Genomic DNA, 22,979 nt, shown 5'->3' with positions numbered 1-22,979 from the left:
TTTATTTACTTTGATTCTTCTGAGAATATCTTGGCTTGGCCCTGTCCTGATGAGTGTCTTTGATGTTCAGACTGCCAGGTTCACATACTTAGCTGTATCTCATCCCATAATTTCCATTTGAATGCTTACTGGAACAGTTTCTTACCATTCGTTGTTTTGGAGTTCCAGTCAAATGGCATTGCCTTATACCTCTGTGGTGTTCAGACTGTGTAGGGTAAGGTTCAGACGTCAGGTTCCATGACAAATCATAAGGCTATGTAAAGGAAATATTGATTATTTTGTTTAGTTTATTTTAAAAACTATTGTTCACTTAGTCTTGTGTAATCACAGCATTACACAATATATATACTCTATGTAGATTGCCCTGTATTGCTAGGGGAATATGAATGCATTGACACTTCTTTATTCCTGATGGCTGATTCTGATAACCATTGATTTTGTCTTTATTAAATATCCTGTTTATTACTGGCATCTAGCATCTTCTGTCTAGCAAGCATTCTTACACTATCAATGCTTGTCATCATAAATTCTATTTTGGGCTCCTCAGTAGTGACCCACTATTTTCATTTGGTTGCCTCGGCACTTATAAAATATCCAAAATTCTACACCTTGTGTTACCCAGCACTCCCTCTGGCTAGGCAGCTCTCACGTGCCCCATTTTCCAGTGTTACATTATTTCTTTAAAGATTTTCATGTTTAGGTCCATACCTTACTTATTAGACAGTGATCAGGGCATCCCCATGACTCTGATCAGAGTTTAGAAATCCCAGTTGTTCCTGTTCAGAGTATGTTGATTCTCACACATTATCTCTGTGAAGAGATAGAGACTCACCTTCGATTCTGAGGATGCCTTAAATTCTTCATTTCCTAATTTCCTTAGACAGATGCTGCCTTTTTTTTTTTAATCAAAGGAATTAAAGGACAGCTGGATGATGAATGTGAAGCTCAAACTTAAAGAATGGTACATTCTTGGTGATATCAACGAATTGAAATGTTGAATGGACACCAAGGCTTGCTTTGGATCTAGGAGGAAACATGAATTTTGATGCCCTTGACTTCAGTATTGTCATTGGCATTAGTTTAAATATTACCAAAATGATAAGTGTTCTTTATTTGTGAGTAGTTGGCTGTTTCAGAAAACCGAATTTGAATACTTAAAGAAGTATAGAATGGATTATATATAGATCTTGTTGTGTCAGATGTGAAACAGATATCAAAGCAAAGTTGAGGCCAGGAGGGCTAAGTTGTGCAGGATGGAGAAGCAGTCATGTGCATCTCGGGTAAGAGTTATTCCTTAATTTTCTCTGTTCTTTCTGAATTTCTTTGAGATATTGTCTGGGCCTGAATTTCTTTCAGATATTCTCTGGGCCCTGGAGACACACAAATATATGCATGCAGTTCTGTTCTTCAAGCATACTTGTTCTTGTGTGTGTGTGTATAAATTACTCTTCGTATTTCTTTTGTCATTGGTACATCCAAGTATTTTTTTGAGTATACCCTATGAGAGAGGTACTATACTTGAGTCTCGGGTCACAAAGAACAGCAGAAATGGCAGGATCACTGTTCTCATGGAACTTCAGGGCAAACAGGAAAGACACATTAAAGGAATCATCCCCACCATTCTAGCCAGCATCTCTTGGTTTCCTGTACACATGTTCTAGTCCTCCATACCCCGCCCCCCAGCAAAAGCAAACTTCTCTTGATTTCTTAGGCCTGTCACTATGACTTGGAATATCGGATTCCTCATCTTTCATTCCCCCATTCACTCCTTTTGTCAGTTCCTGTTAATTCATTTCTTAAACTGGTTCTCCTTTCTCTTAAATTCCCATCCATCCCCACTTTGTGGCCTTCATCTGAGCCCTTGTCATTTCAGTTACACTACTTGGAGCGCCACTTTTGGGGGAAGTTTGGGGCCCATGTAATGATGAAAAAGATAATCTTATTCCCTGTAAAGCATTTTAATTAAATATAAATACTTATTCATCATTTACTGTATCTCTATTACTCAATATTTGTAGTAATGGGAGATAATCAATTTCATATCTTGTGCTATTGGCTGTGTTCATTTCTGGATATTTGTGTGTGGAAATACTCTTTATTCCTGCTTTTCTTCCTAGTTTTCCTGTCTTGCTTTGAGTCCCACCTTTTCAATGAAACATTTCCTGATTACTTCCATCTTTCCCCTTCCCTGAATTCTTATAGCACTTGGCCCCTAGTCTGTATCACAGACTTTAGCACTTACTCAGTACTGCTTTGTGTTATTTCATATCTGCAGGATTTCTTCCATTGTTGTTGTTAGGTTACAAGGATTCTGAGTCAAGGATTATAGTATTTACATAATGATTCATCAGGGACTAATAGTGGTAGATGCTTGAGAGTAACAATGAAATTGATAGTATATCTACAAATAGTACAAGAGCCCGAATACTTAGCCTCTTACATACTGCAGTTTCTGTACTTCTTTCTCTGTTGAGGAGTGTTCAGTTTGTTTCCAATTGTGTAAACATTTCGTTGCTTACTTTTGAGCCCATCATGTGAAAAAGCCTGTCATGTGAAATGTCATGTGAACATTTCCCCGTAAAGCATTTCAATCAAGTATTTACTAATCGCTTACTATATATCTAGCCACTTACTCAGTATTTGTCATACTGGGAGATAGCATGTTTCAGTATCTTGTGCTGTTGACTGTGTTCATTTGTGTGGTTTTGTTTTGTTTTTCCCATTCCTGATGGTGGTGTTTTATTTTGCTTTCAGGATAAGAACAAGAAACTCCGTCCTCTCTACGACATTCCCTATATGTTTGAAGCCCGTGAATTTCTGCGAAAGAAGCTTATTGGGAAAAAGGTAAGTAATGACAGAAACATATTTGCAAATAGTTGGGGATTGTTTTAAATTGGGCCCTTGTGATGGAATCCCAGAGACCGGCAGATGACTTTCCTCTACTAAGTCAAGCGGTATTACTTTGCTAAGAAGAGAGGCATGCCCCTGTATCAGGAAGTGGTATCCCCTTGAGAGAAATCTAAAATTGGGGCCCTGACCACAGTGTGATTGCCAAAGCTCTCATGACATGTTCCTTCCCGAGTCCAGGCTCCATTCCAGTTTTAATAATTGCATATTGCCCTGAGCTTCTTGGCTCTTTGGTTCTCTCCAGACACCTCCATTAAAAATCGGTGCTGTGAGATTTGCTAGTCAGGGAAGGTTACTGCTTTTTTCCTCCCTCCCCTACTTCTGAGGGACAGGACAAGAGGAGCCCTCCTGGAATGGGAGGGAGTCTGCCTTTGTTGGGAAGAGTGAGTGGTTTCCTGGTTGTTCCTGCGGGACTCACGTAGTGCACCGACTTTGTAGTGTAGCAAGTGGCTCCAGGGTCCTCGGAATGCATTTCCTTGTGTTGCTGGAGCAGAATATTCTATGACCGCTGCAGAATTTGCCATTCTGGGAAGCTGATAATGAGCCTCTGATCTTCCCCTCATTTCTCCCGACCTCCCTGCCCTGAATATCCTAGGCACTTCTTTGTGTCCTTGATAAACAGAGGAATGAATAGAGTGGTTCCTTTGGTAACTGAAGGAGATCTGTTCAGGGAAGGAGTGTGATTTCCCTTTTCCTTACTCTGGCTCACTGGGGATTCTTCCAGGAACGGGGATGTTTTGGGCCAGTTTTTATTGTGGCTTCAGAATGATAAGGTCATTTTCTCGACATCTGGCCTCAGCACATTGAAGCCATATTAACATTCTTGACTAATGTAGGTTTTTAAATGATTGGTGATGTGAGAGGCTTGTCAAAGTAGCGTACAATGAATATGAGTAGGACCCATTTTATCATACACCATATTCACGAGAATGATAAAATACAGCAAGACATTTTGAAGCTGGGCAGAAGATGAAATTGCTAACTTTGAGGTCAAGAAACCAAACTGGATCCCCTAAAACGAATATTAAATCTCCTCAGGTTCCTTCAGGTTCCCTCATTTGTCATTGTGTAAAACTTGACAGAGTGCTGTGTTCATTCATGAAGTGTAGTGCGAATGATGGCTTTAACCCTCTTTCAGTTTCTGGATCTCCTTTTATCTGATCTAATGTCTAACATCTCTATTTCACCAAGTTGATAGATCATATCGCTCATTTACTGGCTCATAAACAATGGCGTCTAGACAAGCAGGGAATTCCCCCACAAGCGTGCATTCCTACTGAAATCCATCCAGAGTTACATTGAAAGGAACGAGCGGCAGTGCACATTTGCTTCATGTGCAGCCAGTTGTGTGGCATGTGTTACGCCATCCACCTGGTTGGTTTGAGTATCGTCCTGCTCCGATTCCGTTTCATCCCTGGGAGCATAGATCACAGCTCGGTGCAGCAGCTGTGCTGAATGGTTCTAGACGTTTAGCCCAGGGCTCTGCCAGGCCTTTGTAAAGTCCTCTATCTTAGGGATAAGGGGACTGACCTCCAGTGTCAGATACGGTGGCAATTCTTAAGCAATTAGGTTTCTTCTTTGCAGCAGAAATCTCATTGACTGGTTCCTCTGCATCAGAGTTGATTGGATTCTATTTGTGCTGTTTGTGCGGAGCCCAAGTTTCGTCCCCCACAGTGACATTGTGTAAATGATGGATACCTTACCCCTGCTTAGGGAGTAGGATGCAGCTCGGCTCTGCTGGGCTGGAACATTCCTGATGCAAACTGCTTTTCCTGACTCACCACCTGAAACCACTTGCCTGTCTTCTGGGCCCATCCGTTGCAACAGTAAACACCCATGTGCTCTCGAGTCTGGGAGCAGGCAGGGCAGTTGCTGCCTCAGGGGGGTGGCTAGCACATCATCACACATTTCTGCCAATTCCCTTCGGACCTCCGCAGCTATTCAGCTCGGCACATGGTGATCAGGAGGCAGCGAGAGGGAGCATGTGTGTCTGTGTGTGCCTGTGTGCACGGAAGCTGATTAGGGCAGCCTGTCACAGCTTAGCAAGATAATGGAGGTAAAATCATCGTCTCTGCCCAGACTATAATTTGACCATCCCAGAGAGTCTATAATAAGGCAGGTTTGAGGGGTTTCTAGAATGTAGAGAAATAAGATTGCAGGTAAACTGATGAGGTGCTTTGTTAGGTTCAGTGTCCTCTACCTCAGCTATGGAAATGCACTTTGAGTCACTCTCAAGATTTAATTCTGGCTAAATGCCTTGATTAAAGTAACCAGGCACCTTTCTGAGCCTTGATTTTATCATTTGTGGACCAGGAATATTATTTGCCTTTTCTCTCCAATGGATGAGAATCCTGGATGATACTAGTCTTTCATGTTTTTCCAGATGCCAGTAAATGATATTGTTTTGTTTTGTTTAATAATACTGCTTTCATACAGACTCTAGCATAGCCTGACTATTTTAGTTATTTATTTTTTTTAACGGCTCTGAGGTCGAGAGACATGAATCAATGTGCAACTAATTTGACTGCCATCAACCCCTAGCACAGATTTGGGTGTTACCTGGTTCCCACTTCCACAAAATGGGTATCCACTCGTGTTAGACCATACATTTGTGTGTGTGTGTGTGTGTGTGTGTGTGTAAAATCTGGTTTGATGGAGGGGTAGGATACGTGTGTATCCTGGAAGTGTTTCAGAAGCTGTCTGAATTGCCATAGTCTCTGGTAGAACGCCCTCCCCATCCCATTTACCATCTGCCATCTGCGCTTTCTCTAAAATCTTGACTAAGGAGTATGCATGGAGGAGAGAACTGTCTTGCTGATTTTTTCTGTGGTTCTTCATGGTCCTAGTATAGTGGGCACATGGAACTCTTGGTAACTTCAGCATGTCCTTTAGTTTTCTGGGGTGGCATCCTTGGTGTGTATGAGATAGTGAGATTTATGCCCTCAGGAGAGAACCAGGGCTACAGTCCTCTTCTGATGGTAGGAACAGTTTGTTTTGTTTGTTTTGTTTTTTCTTAATGTCTGGAGATGATCATCCCAAGGAAAGCAAGAGTTTGTGTTCCTAAGTCATTTTGGTCTCAGTGAGGTAAGATGGTAAATGGAATCTTCATTGGGAATTTTTCCCAACTGTTTCATAGAATCTCTAAAGTAGAAGTTCTAAATATTTTCAATCTGTTTAATACAGCATTTACCAATGACCTATGAATGACTGTAACTTCTGTCCCTTGATTACAGAATTTCTATCACCATGGGAACCATTGTATTCCAAGTTGTTCCTTGTTGGGACAATTGAAGGGTCAAAAATGGTACAAAAAATGAAATTCCAAGAAGTGAGGAAGCTTTAGCCCTGGCACTAGATATATGCTCTTCTTCAGTCCAGGCTCTTCTGTCTCCAGAAACCTGTGTCCCCAAATTCGTCTATTCCCTAAATGTTTTTGCCACTGTTTTTGTTGTATAAGTAAATTTGGGGGATAAGGCTCACTTGTAAACCAACATCTGACTTTGTATGTTTTTGTTTTTGGTTTTGGTTTTGTTTGCCATTGACATTTTTTCCTGTAAACTGGGCTGAATTTTTTTTTTTTTGCACTAAAAATTGGGTAATTTGCTAGATAAATGCAGACATTTGGGAAGTTATTGGGCTTTAAATTAGGGAGTTATTTCAAATTCAAACTGCTTTAGATTGTCCTTCTCTTTTGGAAACCTATCTTACCTGCAGTATGTACTTTCGGGGGCATGGAACTCTTTAGGGTGGTTGGGAATCATTTCCATGTCTGGCAGACTTACAAATATAGCAGGTCCAAAACGGAACTCGTGATAAATCTGGTCTCCTGTAGTGTTCTGGGAGTCACGTCATTGTCTGGAATGGTTGGTATCATACGTAAACAATATTATCTCTATTCTGGGTTAATGTGCTTTTATGAGCCAGGTTGGCAATCCAACCACTGTTAATAGCCTTGTTTCTATGGGGTAAAATATTCTGAATGTCTAAATCGACTGTAGAAGATATGGCTCATTTATTCTTTGGTGGCTTCTTTTGCATGATTTTCATGCTGTTCCAACAAGTAGCATGAACCAGACAGACTTTTCTTTAAGATACTTCATATTCATGCTCTTTCTAGCTTGAAGAGTTAGAGCTGTCATTTATTGAGTTGTTAAATTTTGTTTTCACTTCTATTTAATTTAACTTTCATCTCCAACCTGCAAGATGTATCATTCCTTTTTTTTTTTTAAGCAAAGAAACTGCATCTCATAGAAGTTAGGGATCTTATACCCAGATGTCTGTGCTTTTCATTGCAGTTCTGAATTAAAGGGCATCGAGAAAGGCCTGCTTCCCTGTTGTGTGTACTGAATCATGTGTAGATAGCCATGGTTAGAGCCCTTTTTTGGAACACGCCCATTCTTGTGTGGAACACTTACCTGCTATAAGAAGCTGATTCTCTCCAGCCGCATCGTCCTAGTCTACAGATATCCTCAGGGTGATAGCACCAGCCATCAGCCCTCTGAATGCTTTCAGCCCTCTAGACATTATCTCATTAGTCTTTGAGATGTCCCTACAAAGTGATGTTTCATCAGAAACCAGTGTCAGATTACATGTTCCTCTTCAGTTACACAGACAATGTGAGGTCATAGGTCACACTGCCAAGCCAGTGTTGAAGCTTGAGTTTCCTTTCTCTTCCATCTCTTGGCAGTGGTGAGTTCTGGGAGGAGGGAAAGGACAGGTTGCCTATTTGTCTTGGCCCAGCGCCAGGTTGGGGAGCACACTCAATGCTCAGTTCCCTGTGCGAGGGCAGGTCTCTGAAGGTACCAGTGTGGCATTCCTCAGCCCAAGCAGTTACTCTCAGCCAGCGAGAGCTCTTCAGGGGTATGGATCGTTGAGGATTCCTTCACTTTTCTCACTGGCTGTATCACAGGGCTGTACTTTTCCCTTAAAAATACTTGTAAGTTCTGTCTTTGGCAGTATGTGATTTAATCCGGGGTGTTAAGTACAGAGCTGGCAGTCTGGGGATTCTTGTTCTTAATTAACCTCAGATGTATTTTAGTTTGGTTTTTGTAAACATTTCCTTTGTCTTCTCCACATTTTTCATTTCATATTAATGTGAGTCACACACGCTATGGAAAAGTCCTTTACATTAATGATCCAAACAGGCCCTAAGGTTGTGAGTGCACTGTGATTTAAATTGACAGGTTTATATGAGGTTGCTCGTCCTTGCCTTCTCAGTGCCAGCTGTTACCATCAATGTGGCTGTAAATTTTTTGAATAAATGGCTGAAGATTCTTACCAAATCAAGAGGTGTTTTGAATGACTGGTATTTTCTGACTGTGCCTTTTCCTAGTAAGACTTTTCCCACCGAGACAGGATGGAGATGTGTCAGTTGCCCTGGAAACCAAGGGTCATTTTAGATGGCTTTGCCCCCTTGAATTTTGGGAATGATCCTTGACTCATCATCTCCCTTGTCTGATGAAGGTAATTAACAGAAATGACTGTAGAGTTGCCTGTTTTTGGAAACTGAATTTTTCTCAGCAAGATAGGGCTTCACCTGCTGCCATGTAAGTCCTCTTTTTGATGGATTCTTGGTTTTTAAAATCTGTATATTGTGAAAAGTACCTCTGCGCTTTTGGGACCATCAGGGTGTTGAGGTTTTGGTGAAGGTGTGGTGTTTGTATGATGTATGTTGTGATGTCTTCTTCAGAAGGAACCTCGAGGTTAAATAAAGAAGCTAGAACTTTAAACTGCCTTCCTGGAAATTTGTTTTATATGCTCACCTGTGGGAAATGATTTAGCTGTCGGAATCCTCACCATCTCCTATCTCTGGGTAATACTCGTAGCAGTGCTGTGTTTAAAGACTCCCTTCCCTGGACTTCTAAGTTGCTCGTAGGTTTCTGGTGAAAGTTCTTACATTTATAACTGATTTTTTTTGGTCAGCTTGTCTTAAGCCACCCACTCCTGATCTTTTCAGCTTGATTTCTGAAATGTCGTCCTTGGGGCTGGAACTTTCCATGCTTGTTCTCTGCACACTGGGATTTTATTTTAGGGGGAGTTTTGTGCTGAATCAGCTCAGCTGTGTTTGGGGGTAGGGAGAGGACAGGCTTTTTTTTCTTCTTTAAAAATAACCCTTATGTGCCAAAAACCCTATAAAATGTGCTGAATTGCAAATCTCCCAACTTCCTATACCTCTTGGTTTACAGAGAATAGATTGTTTTGAGCTCTGGCTGGATAATAGTGTATAGAATATGTTGTAGACGAGAGTAAAGTGAGATTGTACAGATGTGCTCAGTTGGGAAGGAAACCCGACTCTTGCCACCTTTTCTCACAATGTTTTTTTCGCCAGTAGTTTTCATCTTAAGGGTCTGTACGGGGATAGTACAGATAACTTTCCTAATAAAAAAGTTTCTGCTGTATTTGCAAAATAGCACATCATTCAGAAGTAGTGAGTCCAATTTTTTGGCACAGACTTTTTAGGGTTTCGTTCTGTGGCCTCCATTTTTGCTCTGTGCAGAAAGTTTGGCTGATGCTTCAGCTATTTGACTGTTTCTTTCTCGACGGCATGAATACTTTGTGGGTGTACAAGAAAGTGGTGTGCACAATTGTATGTTGGTTCTGAGGTAGAAGTTCCTTCAGTTCTTCACAGCTGGGTGACTGAGGTGCTACAGTTTCATAATTGAGGTCATATGGTTGTAAATGCAAAGGATATGTGCTTCTTGTTTTAAGGTGTTTAAAATCTGAATGAAGCTTTTTGTTCTTGCTAAATCAAGTCCTTTTACTGATACCTGGCACCGTCTTCTTGCTTTCACTTACGAGTTCTCTTTTTTCTGGCAGATTGTCAGGTATTCCTAAAATACTGCAGTTCTGCCCCCTGAGGATTGCTGGCTTGGACCGTCTTTCCTGGTGTTTTCATGATGCCGGGTGCAGTGGGCTGAGTAGTTTTGTTTCAGAATTCATGTCCTTTTGGAAACTCAGAGTGTGGCCTTATTTGGAAATAGGGTTTCCCAGATGTAATTGGTTAAAATGAGACCATAGTTGGCTAGGGTGGAGTCTAAGCCCAAAGACCCTTGCCCTCATCAGAAGAGGGTAGGACACAGAGACAGAAAAAGAAGGGCATGTGACAGTGGAGATGGAGGTTGGAGTGATGCAGCAAACCATGGGATGCCAAGGAGACACCAGGAGCTGGGAAGAGGCAAGGATTTGTTGCCAGAGCCTTCAGAGGGAGCATGGGCCTTGCCTACAGCTTGACTTCAAACTGGAAGCTTCCTCAACTAGGAGAGTAAATTTCTGTTTTAAGCCAGTTTGTGATACTTGGTGACAGCAGCCCTAGGAAAGTAAAAGGGTAGGAATGTCGGTTAGCCTCTTCCTGCAGCTGGCCGGTTGACTTCCGGCTGGAGCGCTCATTGTTCAGTTGTGTACATGGGTCACGCACTCCTTTGCCAAAGCAATCCATAGGACAGGGTTCCATGTTGATGTTCTTGCTCCTCCACTCCCCCGCCCGTCTTATCTTGCTATATTTGTGTTGATTCTTTCTGTCATTACTTCTCCTGGATTGTAATGCCGTCCCATCTCCAGACCAGCTGCCAGTTGGTATAGAGTAATTAATACTGGAGCACATTTCCAGTTTTGTCAGTAGGCTCATCCTCAGACTTCTGTCCTGTTTTCCTACCTTGAAGGATGAGTGCCGGTATCCACTTAGGAGGGCTGCCACCGTCACCGGGCCTCCATTGCTTTGACTTCGATAATTAGTGTTTTGAAATATGACCTACCCTGGGAGAAATCATTCCCGGCAGTAGCTTTTGATGAACCATGCTCATCCCACTTAAAGCTGATGAATAGGACATGAGGAATAATTAGCCGAGGCCTGTTCTGGAGCACCAGGTCTAACGTGTTGCTGGTTTGGAGTGCGTTCTGTGGGTGCTGCGTGTGAGTTTTCTTCTGTAACTGTAGGAATCCCAGGTTTTGTCTTCAGTCTGGCCTTTTTGGGCTAGATCACTTTTCTGCAGTTTAGCCTTCTCACCTCTTCTGGCTTCAAAAAGTGATTGGACTGGTCTGATGAGTGGGGTCGTCCTCTTCTGAAGACCAAGATTACTGGGTTTATTTTCTTTGAGGACTCAGTCCCTAAAGCTTTCATCATGCCTAATCACTCGATAGTTTAAGAAGGCCATGGGTGAGATCACCTCATTTTTATTATTCAGCAAATACTTTTTGAACAACCACTTCATGCCTACCTTGTTCAGGACGTTGGGGATTGAACCTTACAAACACTTATTCTCATGGCACTAATATTTTAGAAAAAGGCACATATGGTTGTTGGGTACCTTTTTGGAGGTAAAATATGAATAAAATATCATCTCTGTCACTGCTTACAGTCTAACTGTGATAAGATTACATCAGTGTGTGAAGTTGAATAAAAACAGATTTGAGTAACTGTGAGATAACAGAAACGTGTTTCTTGGCAGTGTTGGATTAATATTAATGTGAATTGTACAGATCATAGTTGTCTTTCAGAGGCAGGAGAGGTCACACCTGCTGTGTGACCTTATGTACTTAATGGCTCCAGCTGCCTCATACTTATGAATATTTCCACCCCTAACTTCTTTCTCTGCCTGCAGATCTGTTTTCAGCTGCTGAATACTGGATACCCAAATACAGATTCCAGTAGATAGCTGTCATCTGTTATTTCCAAAATGAAGTTCTTAGCTTCCATGTGATTTTTCTTCCCTGCCCACAAACTGCCTTGGCCACCTTTGGTGTGGGTCTTAAATAATGTCACCACCCACCCATTATCCCAATTTTCATATCAGCGGTCTCCCCATCCCAAGTTCTCCTGATTCTGCCAGTTACCTCCTCCAACCCTTCTTTTCACAGTATCACCGGTGACTTTTAGTCTGTGTGCTCCTTATTTCTCAATTACTATAACTCCGGCTGAAGCAATCCTGCTCCTTCTGGTCTGTGCCGTCTTTCCTATTACTGTCAGGTTTGCTTTCTGTATGGACATTTGTGGTCATCTCACAAACTCTGGTGTGACCCAGATGCCTGCAGAAAAGCATCTGACTCCGCATATGAAGATAAAAGCAAAGGGAAACCAATAGTATAGAAAATAGCCTGGTGTCATATAGGGATCCTGCTTCCGTTTCCAGTGCTTTCTCCTCAACCCTCCATACAACGTGTGACAAAGAACTTCTCACCCTTGCATCGACATGCCAAGGCCTTTCACAACTTCTTGCCTTCAGGCTGTTTTGTAAAACCTTTATTTTTAGTAGAACCTGTAAGAATCAGAGCGTGATCCTGTATTTCTGGCTCCCCAGTGTAACGCCTGTGGCATGCCGTCCTGTTACTCTGCCAGTTTCTCTAGTATCTGTTCCCAGGCCTGAGCTCCCTCCCTTGCCCACACAGGGCAAAAAGCCTGCCTGACCTTTTTTTTAGCTCATAGCTCCTGATGTCAGGGATCAGATTCGAATCTCCAATAAGTCTTAATGGAAGAGGTGGGATTTGTCCTGCACCTGAGAGCCCTTGAGAAGGATTGCGAACATTGAGGCACAGAGAAGAGTTGTCAGAAGCTCATCCTGCATCGCTAAGCAGGGCAGATGGTTTTCTTGTCACCTGTCTTCTTTAATTTCCTCACGCGAATATAGACCTTGAGCCCCACGTTAATGAGACTTTTAGGGTAGCTGTGTCTGACAAGTACGAACCAAGGCCTTAAAAATGGATAGAATAAATATGTTTTTCTTTTGTTTTTCTGGATATAAATTGTCGACAAAGAATTAATCAGTCCATCTGAGAAAGAAATGGAAAATTTTATTCGAGCCAGATTTGAGGATTATAACCTGGGAAGAGCATCTCAGAAAGCTCTGAGAATTCTTCCACCAGTTAGAAATGAAGGCACAGTTATATAAGTTTTTTGAGACACGGGGCTGTACATCAGATGATATCTGATATATGATTAACAGTTTACATAATCCAGATCTAAGCATCATCCTGGTGGGTCAGGTGACCCCCTTATAAGATGAAGAAAGGGACAGAGAATGGATGTAGCTCAATGGTAGAGCACATACTTAGCATGCACGAGGTCCTGGGTTCAATCCGTTAAAAAACAACAACAACAATAAACAAAATCAAGAAAGGAATGTTGTTCAATAAAAGAAAAATTAAAAAAAATTAAAAAAGACATAAAAAAGAAAGGAATGTTGTCCTTTAAGGAGCTGTCTTGATGCTGGGAGAATGTTGGCCTGCATGGTTGAGCAGGTATTCCTGCTGGCGGGGGGGATGTGGTGGATGCATGGTACAGATACACAGTGCACAGTGCGGGGAGAGGAGGCCAGAGGGCAGAGAAGACTTTTTTATGTTTAAATTTTTCTTGTCTTAACGTAAAATATGACTTTTATTCACAGAAGTAAGGTGTTAACTAATTGCTCCAGATTAGATCAGCAGACGCCCCACACCTCACCACTGGGCTCTTAACCGTCTTCATGAGGCAGCCGAGCAGTCAGTCTCTAGTGCAAGAAGTCTAGTTTGGGGCCATTTCTCTGTCTTTTCGAAAATGTGCAGCATTTGTAATTTGTTCTCTCCAAAAACTGATTTGACAGAGGGATTTAGCCAATGCGTAGGCAGAAAGTTAATGTTTTTCACTTGAAACCTTCATTATTATTTTAAAGCTCTAAGTGACAGACGCTTGATGGGCCCTGACTGCTTCCTGCCGGTCCCATCTCCCGTCTCGGGGTTCATCGTGTCCCTATTCTTCAATTATAGTCCACGTGAATTGGAAGTAAATAAGTCAGCGACTTGCTCTACTTTGCTACTTCTGTGATGTCTGGGGTCCCTTTCAGCCTGGCCAGTGCCGCTGAGCCCCGCTTCTCAGCCTTCCGGGCTAGACTTTGACACCTTGAGGGCACTGGACAGGAGAAGCCAGGTAAGCATCTGATTTTCCTGCACTGGGCCTGGTTTCTGCCACCTGTAGAGCCGACATCCCATTATCAGAAAAGAGAGAGGGCGAGGAGGGCAGAGAAGGGAATGTAAGAGAAAGGAAGAAAGGAAGGAGGTGAATAGCAGGGTGACCTGGGCACTGGTTAGTAGCCAGTTGAACATTTTGGTAACATGGTGCTGTGCACAGTTGTAGAGCTGGGGCAGCTTCTTCCCTCTTCCAGTGGATCTTAAGAGCAGAGAGACTCAGCCCCGAATGTTTGCATTCACGATACCTCTGTTTCTTTACTTGCAAAGTGGGCATAGTATTTTGACAGCTGAAACTCGGGTGTGAAATTTGGGGAGGAGGTGGAAGCAGACAGCTGCATGGGACCCTCTTGAGTTCCTCAGGATAGGAAGAGAAACTAGCACCCCAAATGCAGACCTGCAGTCTTGTCCATAATTGTCAGCCCACATTACAATGAAAAGGTAGGACACATTTCTGTGACCTCAGAGGCAGCAAGATATGCAGCTGAAGATGCTGTTCAAATTTTTACACTTGCGATGTATTTATTTCTTCCAGTCTGCCTTATTTTCTTTGTCCTATAAAATGCAAAGGAACCTATTTAATAGGATCTTACTGAAGAATCCAGAAAGGCTCAGTTGGTCATCCTGGTATCTCTGATCAGTCCCTGATGTAACAACGTTTACTGATCACTGTGTAGCTTTCCTGATAGTGACTCTGGAGGGAGGGGAGTGGCTATCGTAGCGAGGCTGCCCCCCTCCACCCCCTTCACAAGACAGGCTGGAGGTGGGAAAAGCACTTCTAACTCTAGGACCTTGTTTGATGGTTTTTTTGATTTCCTTTGTTTCCTTCTCTGTAAAGGAGCAGTGAACGTTTTTTTACCCTGTTTATACTAGTTGACATACTTGATCCCTTTACAGTTCAGAAAGTTTAATCTTTGCACACTAGAAAGACTTATTTTAAACATCAGTGAATGTGAATACCTGAGGTTTGAGAGGTGTGTTTGCATGCAGGATAAATCTCTACCACCTCTGTGGAGTGGCTCTAATTAGCTTTTATCTAGCAGGACCTTCCCCAGGAGAAAGCTAAGAGATTGACTTCATTCTTTTCCCACTAATGCTTATGTTACTGAGTTATGGTCAGAGTATCTTATAGATCTTTTCACCTGAAATGTTTAAACTGTTATGGTTGGGGTCACAATCAAGTTTCCCATTGGGGCAGGGACCTCTCTTCTCCCTTTTTTGGGACCTTCAGATGATTTCCTCCCATTGGAGGGCCGGGGTTTGTTTCTCTCCATCACTTATCAGTCCACTATATTTTGAAATAATGGTGTTAGAAACCAAATGCAGCAGAATGAGTGACTCCTTGAGTTGGCCCGGAGTCTTCTCATATTTTCTACCAGTTTTTCTCCCATTGTCAGTGGTGCCACCAGCTGCGTGGAAGAAAAGCATCGTGCGGTTTGAACTGCCCAGCATGTGAGTTTTTGAAGACAAAGATGAGTCATGTTGCTGCTGCTTAGTGTTTCTCATTTGGTTGTCGCTAGCCATAGCTTTCAGAAGGGAAAATGGTAGTTAGATCGCTAAGTCTAGATGGATTTGTGACGTCTCTGTCCGTTCAGGGAGTGCAAATGATACTGACAGTCTCTCATGTCTCCCCCTGTACAGACACACACTCGCTCTTCCTTTCCTTCTGTCTCTCTAACCTTCTGGTTGTTGTCCTGCCTTTTCCCTCTCATCCTCTGCCTTCCATGTTCCATCCCCCTCCTCCAAGGGGCTTAGACCTTCAAACTTCTAAGCTTGTGGTAGCTCTCATTCTGCAACACACGTGCCCCATCTGCCGTGCTGTCTGACTTGGCCGATGCAGTGGATCCCTGGGACCTTTCTGGCCTTCTGAGGAAAAAAGTGATTTGCTAAATGATTTTTTCTTGTTTCTGTTCTTCCTCCCAGCGGCATGAGACTTGGTTCTTTATCAAAGTTAACAAAGCATTAGATTCTCTCTGAAAAAAGTCCACTTAGTTGGCTTGATGGTTCCAGTTTCTTCTTAGGCTTGGGCCATCTGGGGTGGACACAAAATTTTCCAGGCTAAATGAGGTTGTGAAACATGTAAAATTCTCTACCTACTTTAATTATCATTTCTCCCTATTTTTGGAAAGGGGGAGGCATGGATGAGAAAAAAATTGTTGATCATCCCTTTTAAGTCTGGATGTCCCTTCCGGAGGGGATTGTAGTTGATGGACCAGGGTGTAGGTGTGCTAAGTGAGTGGCAGCATCAAGCTGACTTGACTATGTGGGGAGCTTGGACATCATATTCACTCAGAAAAGAGTTACTGTTTGAATGACACTGGGACCTGCTTCAGAATCTGTGGGAAGTGTATTTTCCTTGCATGGTCTGCTTTCCTGGAAGTGATGCTTGGATTTGGTTGTTTCTTCCTTGACCTCCACTTCATGATCCTGTCCTCTACCCCTGTGTGTCCAGGTTGCTGTCTTTGGGTTCCTGTTTCTTCCTTTGCTTGTAGAAATTCCTCTTTGCATTTGTAAGATTTCCATGGCAAGGCAAAGATACTTTTCCTTACAGGGTTTCTTAAATTTAATTTTTAAACAGCCAGGGAGACATAATTTGAAACTATTTTTTTTGTTTTATATAACATAACATGTCTTTACTTAAAAAAAAATAGACGGAGGTGTCATTTTTAGAAAGCACATATATGGATAAAGCAGTGCATCTTTTTTTATTTTCTCCTGAAGATTTTCAAAGTCAAATCAAGAAACGACTCTTTTTGTTTCATTTGCTGAAACAGACATCTTTGAAGTCATTTGGCAGGAAAACCAATATGGAAACATAGGATATTTTTGACCAACTATTATATGAAATAGGCAGACATTTAAATTAGTTAACATATCATTTTGTCTTTCAGACATTTTTATTTGCCAGGAAAACAATAACATTGTTTTAAGTTTTTCTTCTATGTGTGTGAGAGAGGTTGTTTACTTTTTAAATTATTTGAGTAGGGAATACATTCACTTGATTCAAAACTGAAACGCTAGTAAAGGGTAAATAATTAAAGGGGCTCCCTTCTACTGTGACCCTTCACCAATTCAGTTTACCTCCTCAGAAGCAACCAGTATTACCATTTCCTTGTAACTCTTTCCAGAGATATTTTAGGCCTCCATAGTTAGATGTGTTCATGGCTGGGTGGGTATTCTTCAAATACTAGTATCTTAAATAGTTTAAGATTTCATACATATTATCAAAAATGATATCTTTGCGTTTGTGTTTCATTTTTATGTCCTTAAAACTTCTAAAGAGTTGTCATTGTTTTCAGCCTAGTTTTCTCTGTGGCCATAATTTTCCTACTTGAAAATGTAACTACAAATTCTGCTAATATTGGTTATAGTGTCCATTCTGTCCTTATTTATGATAGTGTATTTTGTTTTTGCTGTTTTGCTATAAATAACATTTATTGCCTATTTTATCGGTCACAAAAGTAATACTTGTTCCTTTTTAAAAAAATATATATATATAAAAAGTCAAAGCAAAAAGAAACTACCACCCAGGGGTAGCATCTATTAATACTTGAGTATGTATTATTCCAATCTTCTTCTTATGCAGTTGGTTATTTGCATAATTTTCAACTTAGCCAGTAATTATATGGTGTTTAACTGTTTTGTAACCTTCAGTGTGATGGTTTCCCTGTGTCATTAAATAGACTTGTACATGAAATACTTCTATCATTTAATACCAAGTGAGCATTTAATCAATGTCCTATTGTTGGCTATTAGCAGTTGTTTAGCATATGGCCTTTTGGAACCAAATAGACGTGGATTTTAATCTCTGGGGTAGCATTACCTAATTCAGGCCTGTCATGAGCATTAAATGAGGTAATATATTGAAAGCACTCAGTGCAATGCTGGGCATATCATAAGAGCTCAATCGATAATAGCAAACTCCTGAGTCAGGGCTTAGGAAAATTAAGAACAGGGAGCAGTACATAATATGACAGATAAAATGTGAACTTATTCTAGTCTATGTCTTGATGCGGTTGAGTGAGGGAAGGGGAAGTGAAAAAGGAGCCAGGGAGGAGAGGAGAGGAATACAGAATGAATTCTTAAGAGAGAGAAGGTGGCCAGCATTTTATGTTCCTTAGCCCCTGTGGCCTTTAAAACCAGTCTAACAAGAGTACACTCTGTTGCTTGCCCATCTTCTTAGAGCCTCTTTGATCCGGCTATGCTCTGTGGCCTTGATTTGTGTCTGCCTGACTCAGAGAGGAAGTGGGAGTGTGCCTGGGGAAGGGAGAGTCTGGGGAGAACTCAACATCCAGTTGGCTTCCTTTTCTGAAATTCCTGGTACATTTTTCACAGCCTGATAGTTTCCATGGGAACTGACAGGAGATCTGATGAGAACTTAATTTACTGTGACCCAAACCAAGCTAAATAAAGGGCGGAGTATGCCCCATCCAGCATTTTTTTTTTAACCCTCAGCCTTAAACTCAAAGCCCCACATTGAAGAGGCTCCCTCTTCTGAACTCACCTGTCTGACAACCATAGCTTGTTTGACCATCAGTTAGAAATAAATGTTGAATGTCCTGCTATTCAACTCCCCAAATGAACAGTCAATTAATTAATCCAGCATTTCAAAGTATTAATTTGCCAATTTGATTTACTTTTAAGAGGTGGGTTGTTAGAGTCATCAGTGAATTCAGATATTCATTACATTTGAAGTAACACTGTGAAGTGGGTTTATTTCTAATCCTGTAGGTAGCATGTTTTGTTTAAAGTACTTCACTGATACTTTAGGTGAGAGATTTGTTATGATTGGTATTAGAGAATGATGATTCCTGGTTGCTCATATCATAGTCAACACTTAAGCAATTAATGATTTGTGTTAGTACTAAACAAGAGTTATATTGAGAACAAAATGAAACGGAAATGCAGCTTTATTAAAAAAAAATGTAGGCACACTGGTTATGCAGATAGTATCATATTATATTGTCATTTTTCCATAGTGTTACCTTTAGGTTTCTACTGATTCTAAATGGTACAGTTAAGTGCGTATTAACCAAAATAGATGGAGATAAATTAGGCCAGGTACATCTTCAGCAGTATTGTCATGTGAATTCTTCACAGAAAGGCAGTTAGAGAAAGCATCATTTTTAGGAAAGTAGTGAGATTTTGTTTTATTTTTATAAACATTTAAGTGAAGTTCCCTGATGCAATTAAATCTGGTTCTCTCTGGTCATTGGAGATATAACAAGGGTTGAAGACCAGCTCTGATTTTTCCTTTGGTACCTGAAACTTCATGAGCTTGTTTTTCTTTTAAGGACTAAATTAATGTAGGTTTAGGATTCTCTTTGGCTGTATAGCCTAGAATGTAAATTCTGATCTCTCTCCATTCTCAATGTGTTAATCACTGTCTGGTCTTGTAATCACTCAAGTAGAGGTAGCGTTCCCATTTCGCAGAAAAAATGAAAGATTCCTATGCGGTTTCCACAGATACGGATCTCCTTGTGCATTCCCATTTTTATTTTATCTTTTTGAGAAATGGAGTGTCTTCATTTCGAGTAGTTCTAATCAGCTTGCTACTGTGTGCTGTCTTACTTCCTTAGTTCTGGACTTTGGAAAGCATTGCAAACCTTTGATCTTGACCCTTCTTTGTTGATAACCCCATTGACATCCTCCTCAGGTGGTTTATTTGCCAAATATTTTCCTGGTTTTTAGAATGTTGTACACAGTTAACGATAGTTTTGTAAGTTATCTTTGAAAATGGGGAAGTAGGAACATGTAAACACGGAATAAAAATTTGTCAGTTGATTACAAGCTTTCTGGAGAGTTAGAGCCAGAGAATCAAGTCTCCCCTGTTGTCTAATGGTACCTAGACTGCATCTTAACTGTGATGATCTTTTGTTTTCCTTCTGTGTTTTTTTGTTTCCTGATTATGAAAGCAATATATGTTCATTATAATAAGTTTGGAAAATAAAGGAGAATTAAAAGTAATTCACAGCATTGTTAACATTTGGGGATATTTTCTTTTACTTAAATGTTTTTATTTGAATCAATCTATATGTCCTTATTTTTTCAAACTGGCAGTGTCACTTGAACATTTCCTCACATCCTTAAATGAAATTTTTTAAAGCAAAAATGTCAATCGCTATGTCATTTTTATTCCATGACTGTATTATTTATTTCACCAATTTATGTTCATCTTAATTTTTTTGGTGGCTCTATGTTTTAATAAACAGATCATACCGTATAATCAGAATCACTGAGCTTACAAAATCAGACTTCTAGATCTAGGAGGATCTAAAATTTAGAAGAGTTAAGTACAAAAAGTTTCCTATTTATATATAATTATAATTTGTGTATAATTAGGTCTGTTAATTAACGCTCAGTACTTTTTTATGCAGGATTTGATCATTTAAGAAGTATAAAAGCTGCTCTCCCCCCCATTAAGTCCCATGTGTTTTATCTCATTTAAAAAGACAACCTGAAAGATATGAAAAATTAAATAAATAAAAAATAAAAAGACAACCTTTTGTTTTTTGAGATTTTAATTCTCTAATTTTAAGCTTAATGCTTTATTTTAACCTTCCATCATTCCCTTAGTTATTTAAAAACAACAGGATTTGCTTGCATAATAGATCACCAGGAAGCATAGGTGTAAGTTGGGTAGTTTTAGAGAGAGCCAGAGACAGTAAAAGAAGTTGCAAGTTTCTATCACTCAGCCTTCTTATGAACTACCCCTTCAGCCACCTGCGTTGTATCCTTTGTTTATTTTAAGGGTTGCTTCTGAAATGACTGAGGCTTGGAAGACCTTGGGCTCTTAGACTGTATTTCTCTCCAGGCATGTAACAGATTTAATTTACTGAAATGACTTATTTTTATTGCAGATTACTATTCTTGTTCTTTCAAATTCTATTTGCTCTGATATGTAGAATCTAGTCATAACTCTTTCATTGAATTGCTGTTTAAATTTGGGTAATTCACATAACTCAACTGAATCTGCTTTCCTTTATATAGTGGTGTATGCTTGCCCTAAGTGATAACTGTGGTCCCTTTCATTTGATTTTAAATACAGTCATTCATTTTATGTTATTCCTTAAAAGCTCAATTAACTACCTAAGAGTTGGAATTAAAAAATGATCTTTATATAATAAAAAATTTAACTCATCATTTTTTAAGAAGCAACTTACTACTCAGATATATTTTCTATTTTCAGTCTTTGTAAGCTCAGCTGTTCCAAATTGTATGACTTTGCCATTTTATGTTGCAGAAGAGATTTTGTATAATTTTTGGGCAGATTATTCATCCTCTTTGAATAACTATTATGTCATAGATGTCCCTCTGCTCCACAGCCTAGCCACCTTTAAGCAGCTAAAAAATAGTTTCCCAGTGTTTAGGAGAAGCAAAAATGTCTGTTTTTTTTAAAGACTTTCACAGATAAAGATTGATTACTGACATAGTATGAAATTATTAAAAATTGATTATGTTCTTTTTTTTTTAGGTTTGGGAGTTGCTTTTTTTTTTTTTATCAATTCTAGTTAATTCTTCTCTATTCTCTTTCACATTTGCTCCAGACTAGAGCATCACTAACATGCCTACAATTTCCTATTACCTATGGGTTATTCTTCTAGACTTTTGAACTTCATACTTATCATCGAATATTTTATTGATTTAATTGCTATATTGTTAGGTTTATTTTGATATTTACTCATGGGAATTTTATTGGATGTCACTATAGAATGCTCGTTTTATTGACTGTGATACAGCACTTCAATTTATAACCTTTTATTAATTACCATCATTTCTTACGTAGTTTCTCTTTATAAGTGCTTCAGTTTATTTGATTTAAACATGCCTGTGCGTCTTGACATGCCAAATTAAAAAAAAAAGATCTTTTGTATCTTTTACAGAGAAAGTAAGAGAGGATAAATTATGGACCCACCCTTTCTTTTTCAGTACATAATTAACCTGAAATTTCATTGTTGTTCTTTAATATATTTATACGCATTACTGTTCTGTTTGATTTCACATATATACATATGTGAAATTTTGTTTGTGTATCTGTGTATATATTTTGCCTGCTCTTTTTCTAAGACAGTTTGATTTCTATTTCCTACACCTACTAGTTGTTCTGAAATGTACTGAATGAAATGAAGTGATTGAGCATCATACATTCTTTTGAGATTGAGAAATCTCCCTGTAGATTAGTTTGCATGAAGATCTTGGCCAGTGATTGTGGTAAGCTTTTGGCTATAGATAGAAACCTCAGTTGGTGATTTTCTCGTGTTCAGAGGTTGGTACTGTTGTGTGATCCAGGTGGTTGCATCAGGATCTGCTTACATTCCCTGGGCATTTGCCCATTACCCTGTAGAGCAGCTAGAAGTTTGAGCTTTATCCTCTTTCCCATGGAGTTGTCTAAACTTCTGTGGTAATTCTATAGTGGCAGAGTATTGTTAAGTATCATCACTATATTCTTTGGTGGATCTTTTGATGATTAGATTAATCTATAGCTCAAACAGTTACATAATGAGTAAACTGATTCTTCCTATTTTGAGATTATCTTATGTGCTAAAAGACATAGAGATTTTTCTTTAATAGCACAAGGATAAAAACATCTTTGCATGCTGAATTATGGAGGAGGGCTCCTTGGTCTTTCTGTTTATTCCCTTACTTCTGTGCTGTAGTAGAATTTACCATTCGTTTTCCACTGTGGAATTGGGTCAGCTGGTAGGAAGAACATCGCATAGAAACACGTGACACATCAGGGAGAAATACATTGCTATGTATACCAAGGATATATTCAAACAGGCTAAGTAATGAGGACATGAGAGTCCTTGAAACCTGAGTTACAGTCTGGTTCTTTTTAAGTAAGTTTATGCAAGGAAATGTGGAAGAAAGTGCAGCCCATAGGAGGGTTAGTACCTTATAGGGATCGTGTTGTTTGAAAGCCCCTGTTCGTAGATTCTATCTGTATCATTTTTGGCATTCTAAACAGTGCCTTGCTATTTATCTTGAGCAAATGACCTGCTCGGAAGAAGTTTGCTTTCCTCTGGAGTGGCTGGTTGGTTATTTGAACCATCCCCTGAGACTTAAACCCTGAAAGATTTCTTCCTCTCTGTGAAAGAGTGGCATTTTCTAATAAATAGATTTGGTTGGACTCTCCGAAC

General features: G+C 40.0%; 1 protein-coding gene across 1 annotated transcript in view; it reads left to right on the top strand.

Moving 5' to 3' along the window:
• Positions 1-22,979, top strand: part of SND1 (staphylococcal nuclease and tudor domain containing 1) — a 379,404-nt gene that overhangs the window by 133,601 nt on the left and 222,824 nt on the right. Inside the window, exon 11 of the mRNA XM_006202257.4 lies at positions 2,755-2,844. Within this exon, the coding sequence (XP_006202319.1) occupies positions 2,755-2,844 (90 nt within the window). The remainder of the gene's footprint in view (positions 1-2,754; positions 2,845-22,979) is intronic.

This window comes from Vicugna pacos, chromosome 7 (assembly GCF_048564905.1).
Source record: "Vicugna pacos chromosome 7, VicPac4, whole genome shotgun sequence".
Lineage (NCBI taxonomy): Eukaryota > Metazoa > Chordata > Mammalia > Artiodactyla > Camelidae > Vicugna > Vicugna pacos.
This window is presented reverse-complemented; position numbering and strand designations above follow the sequence as displayed.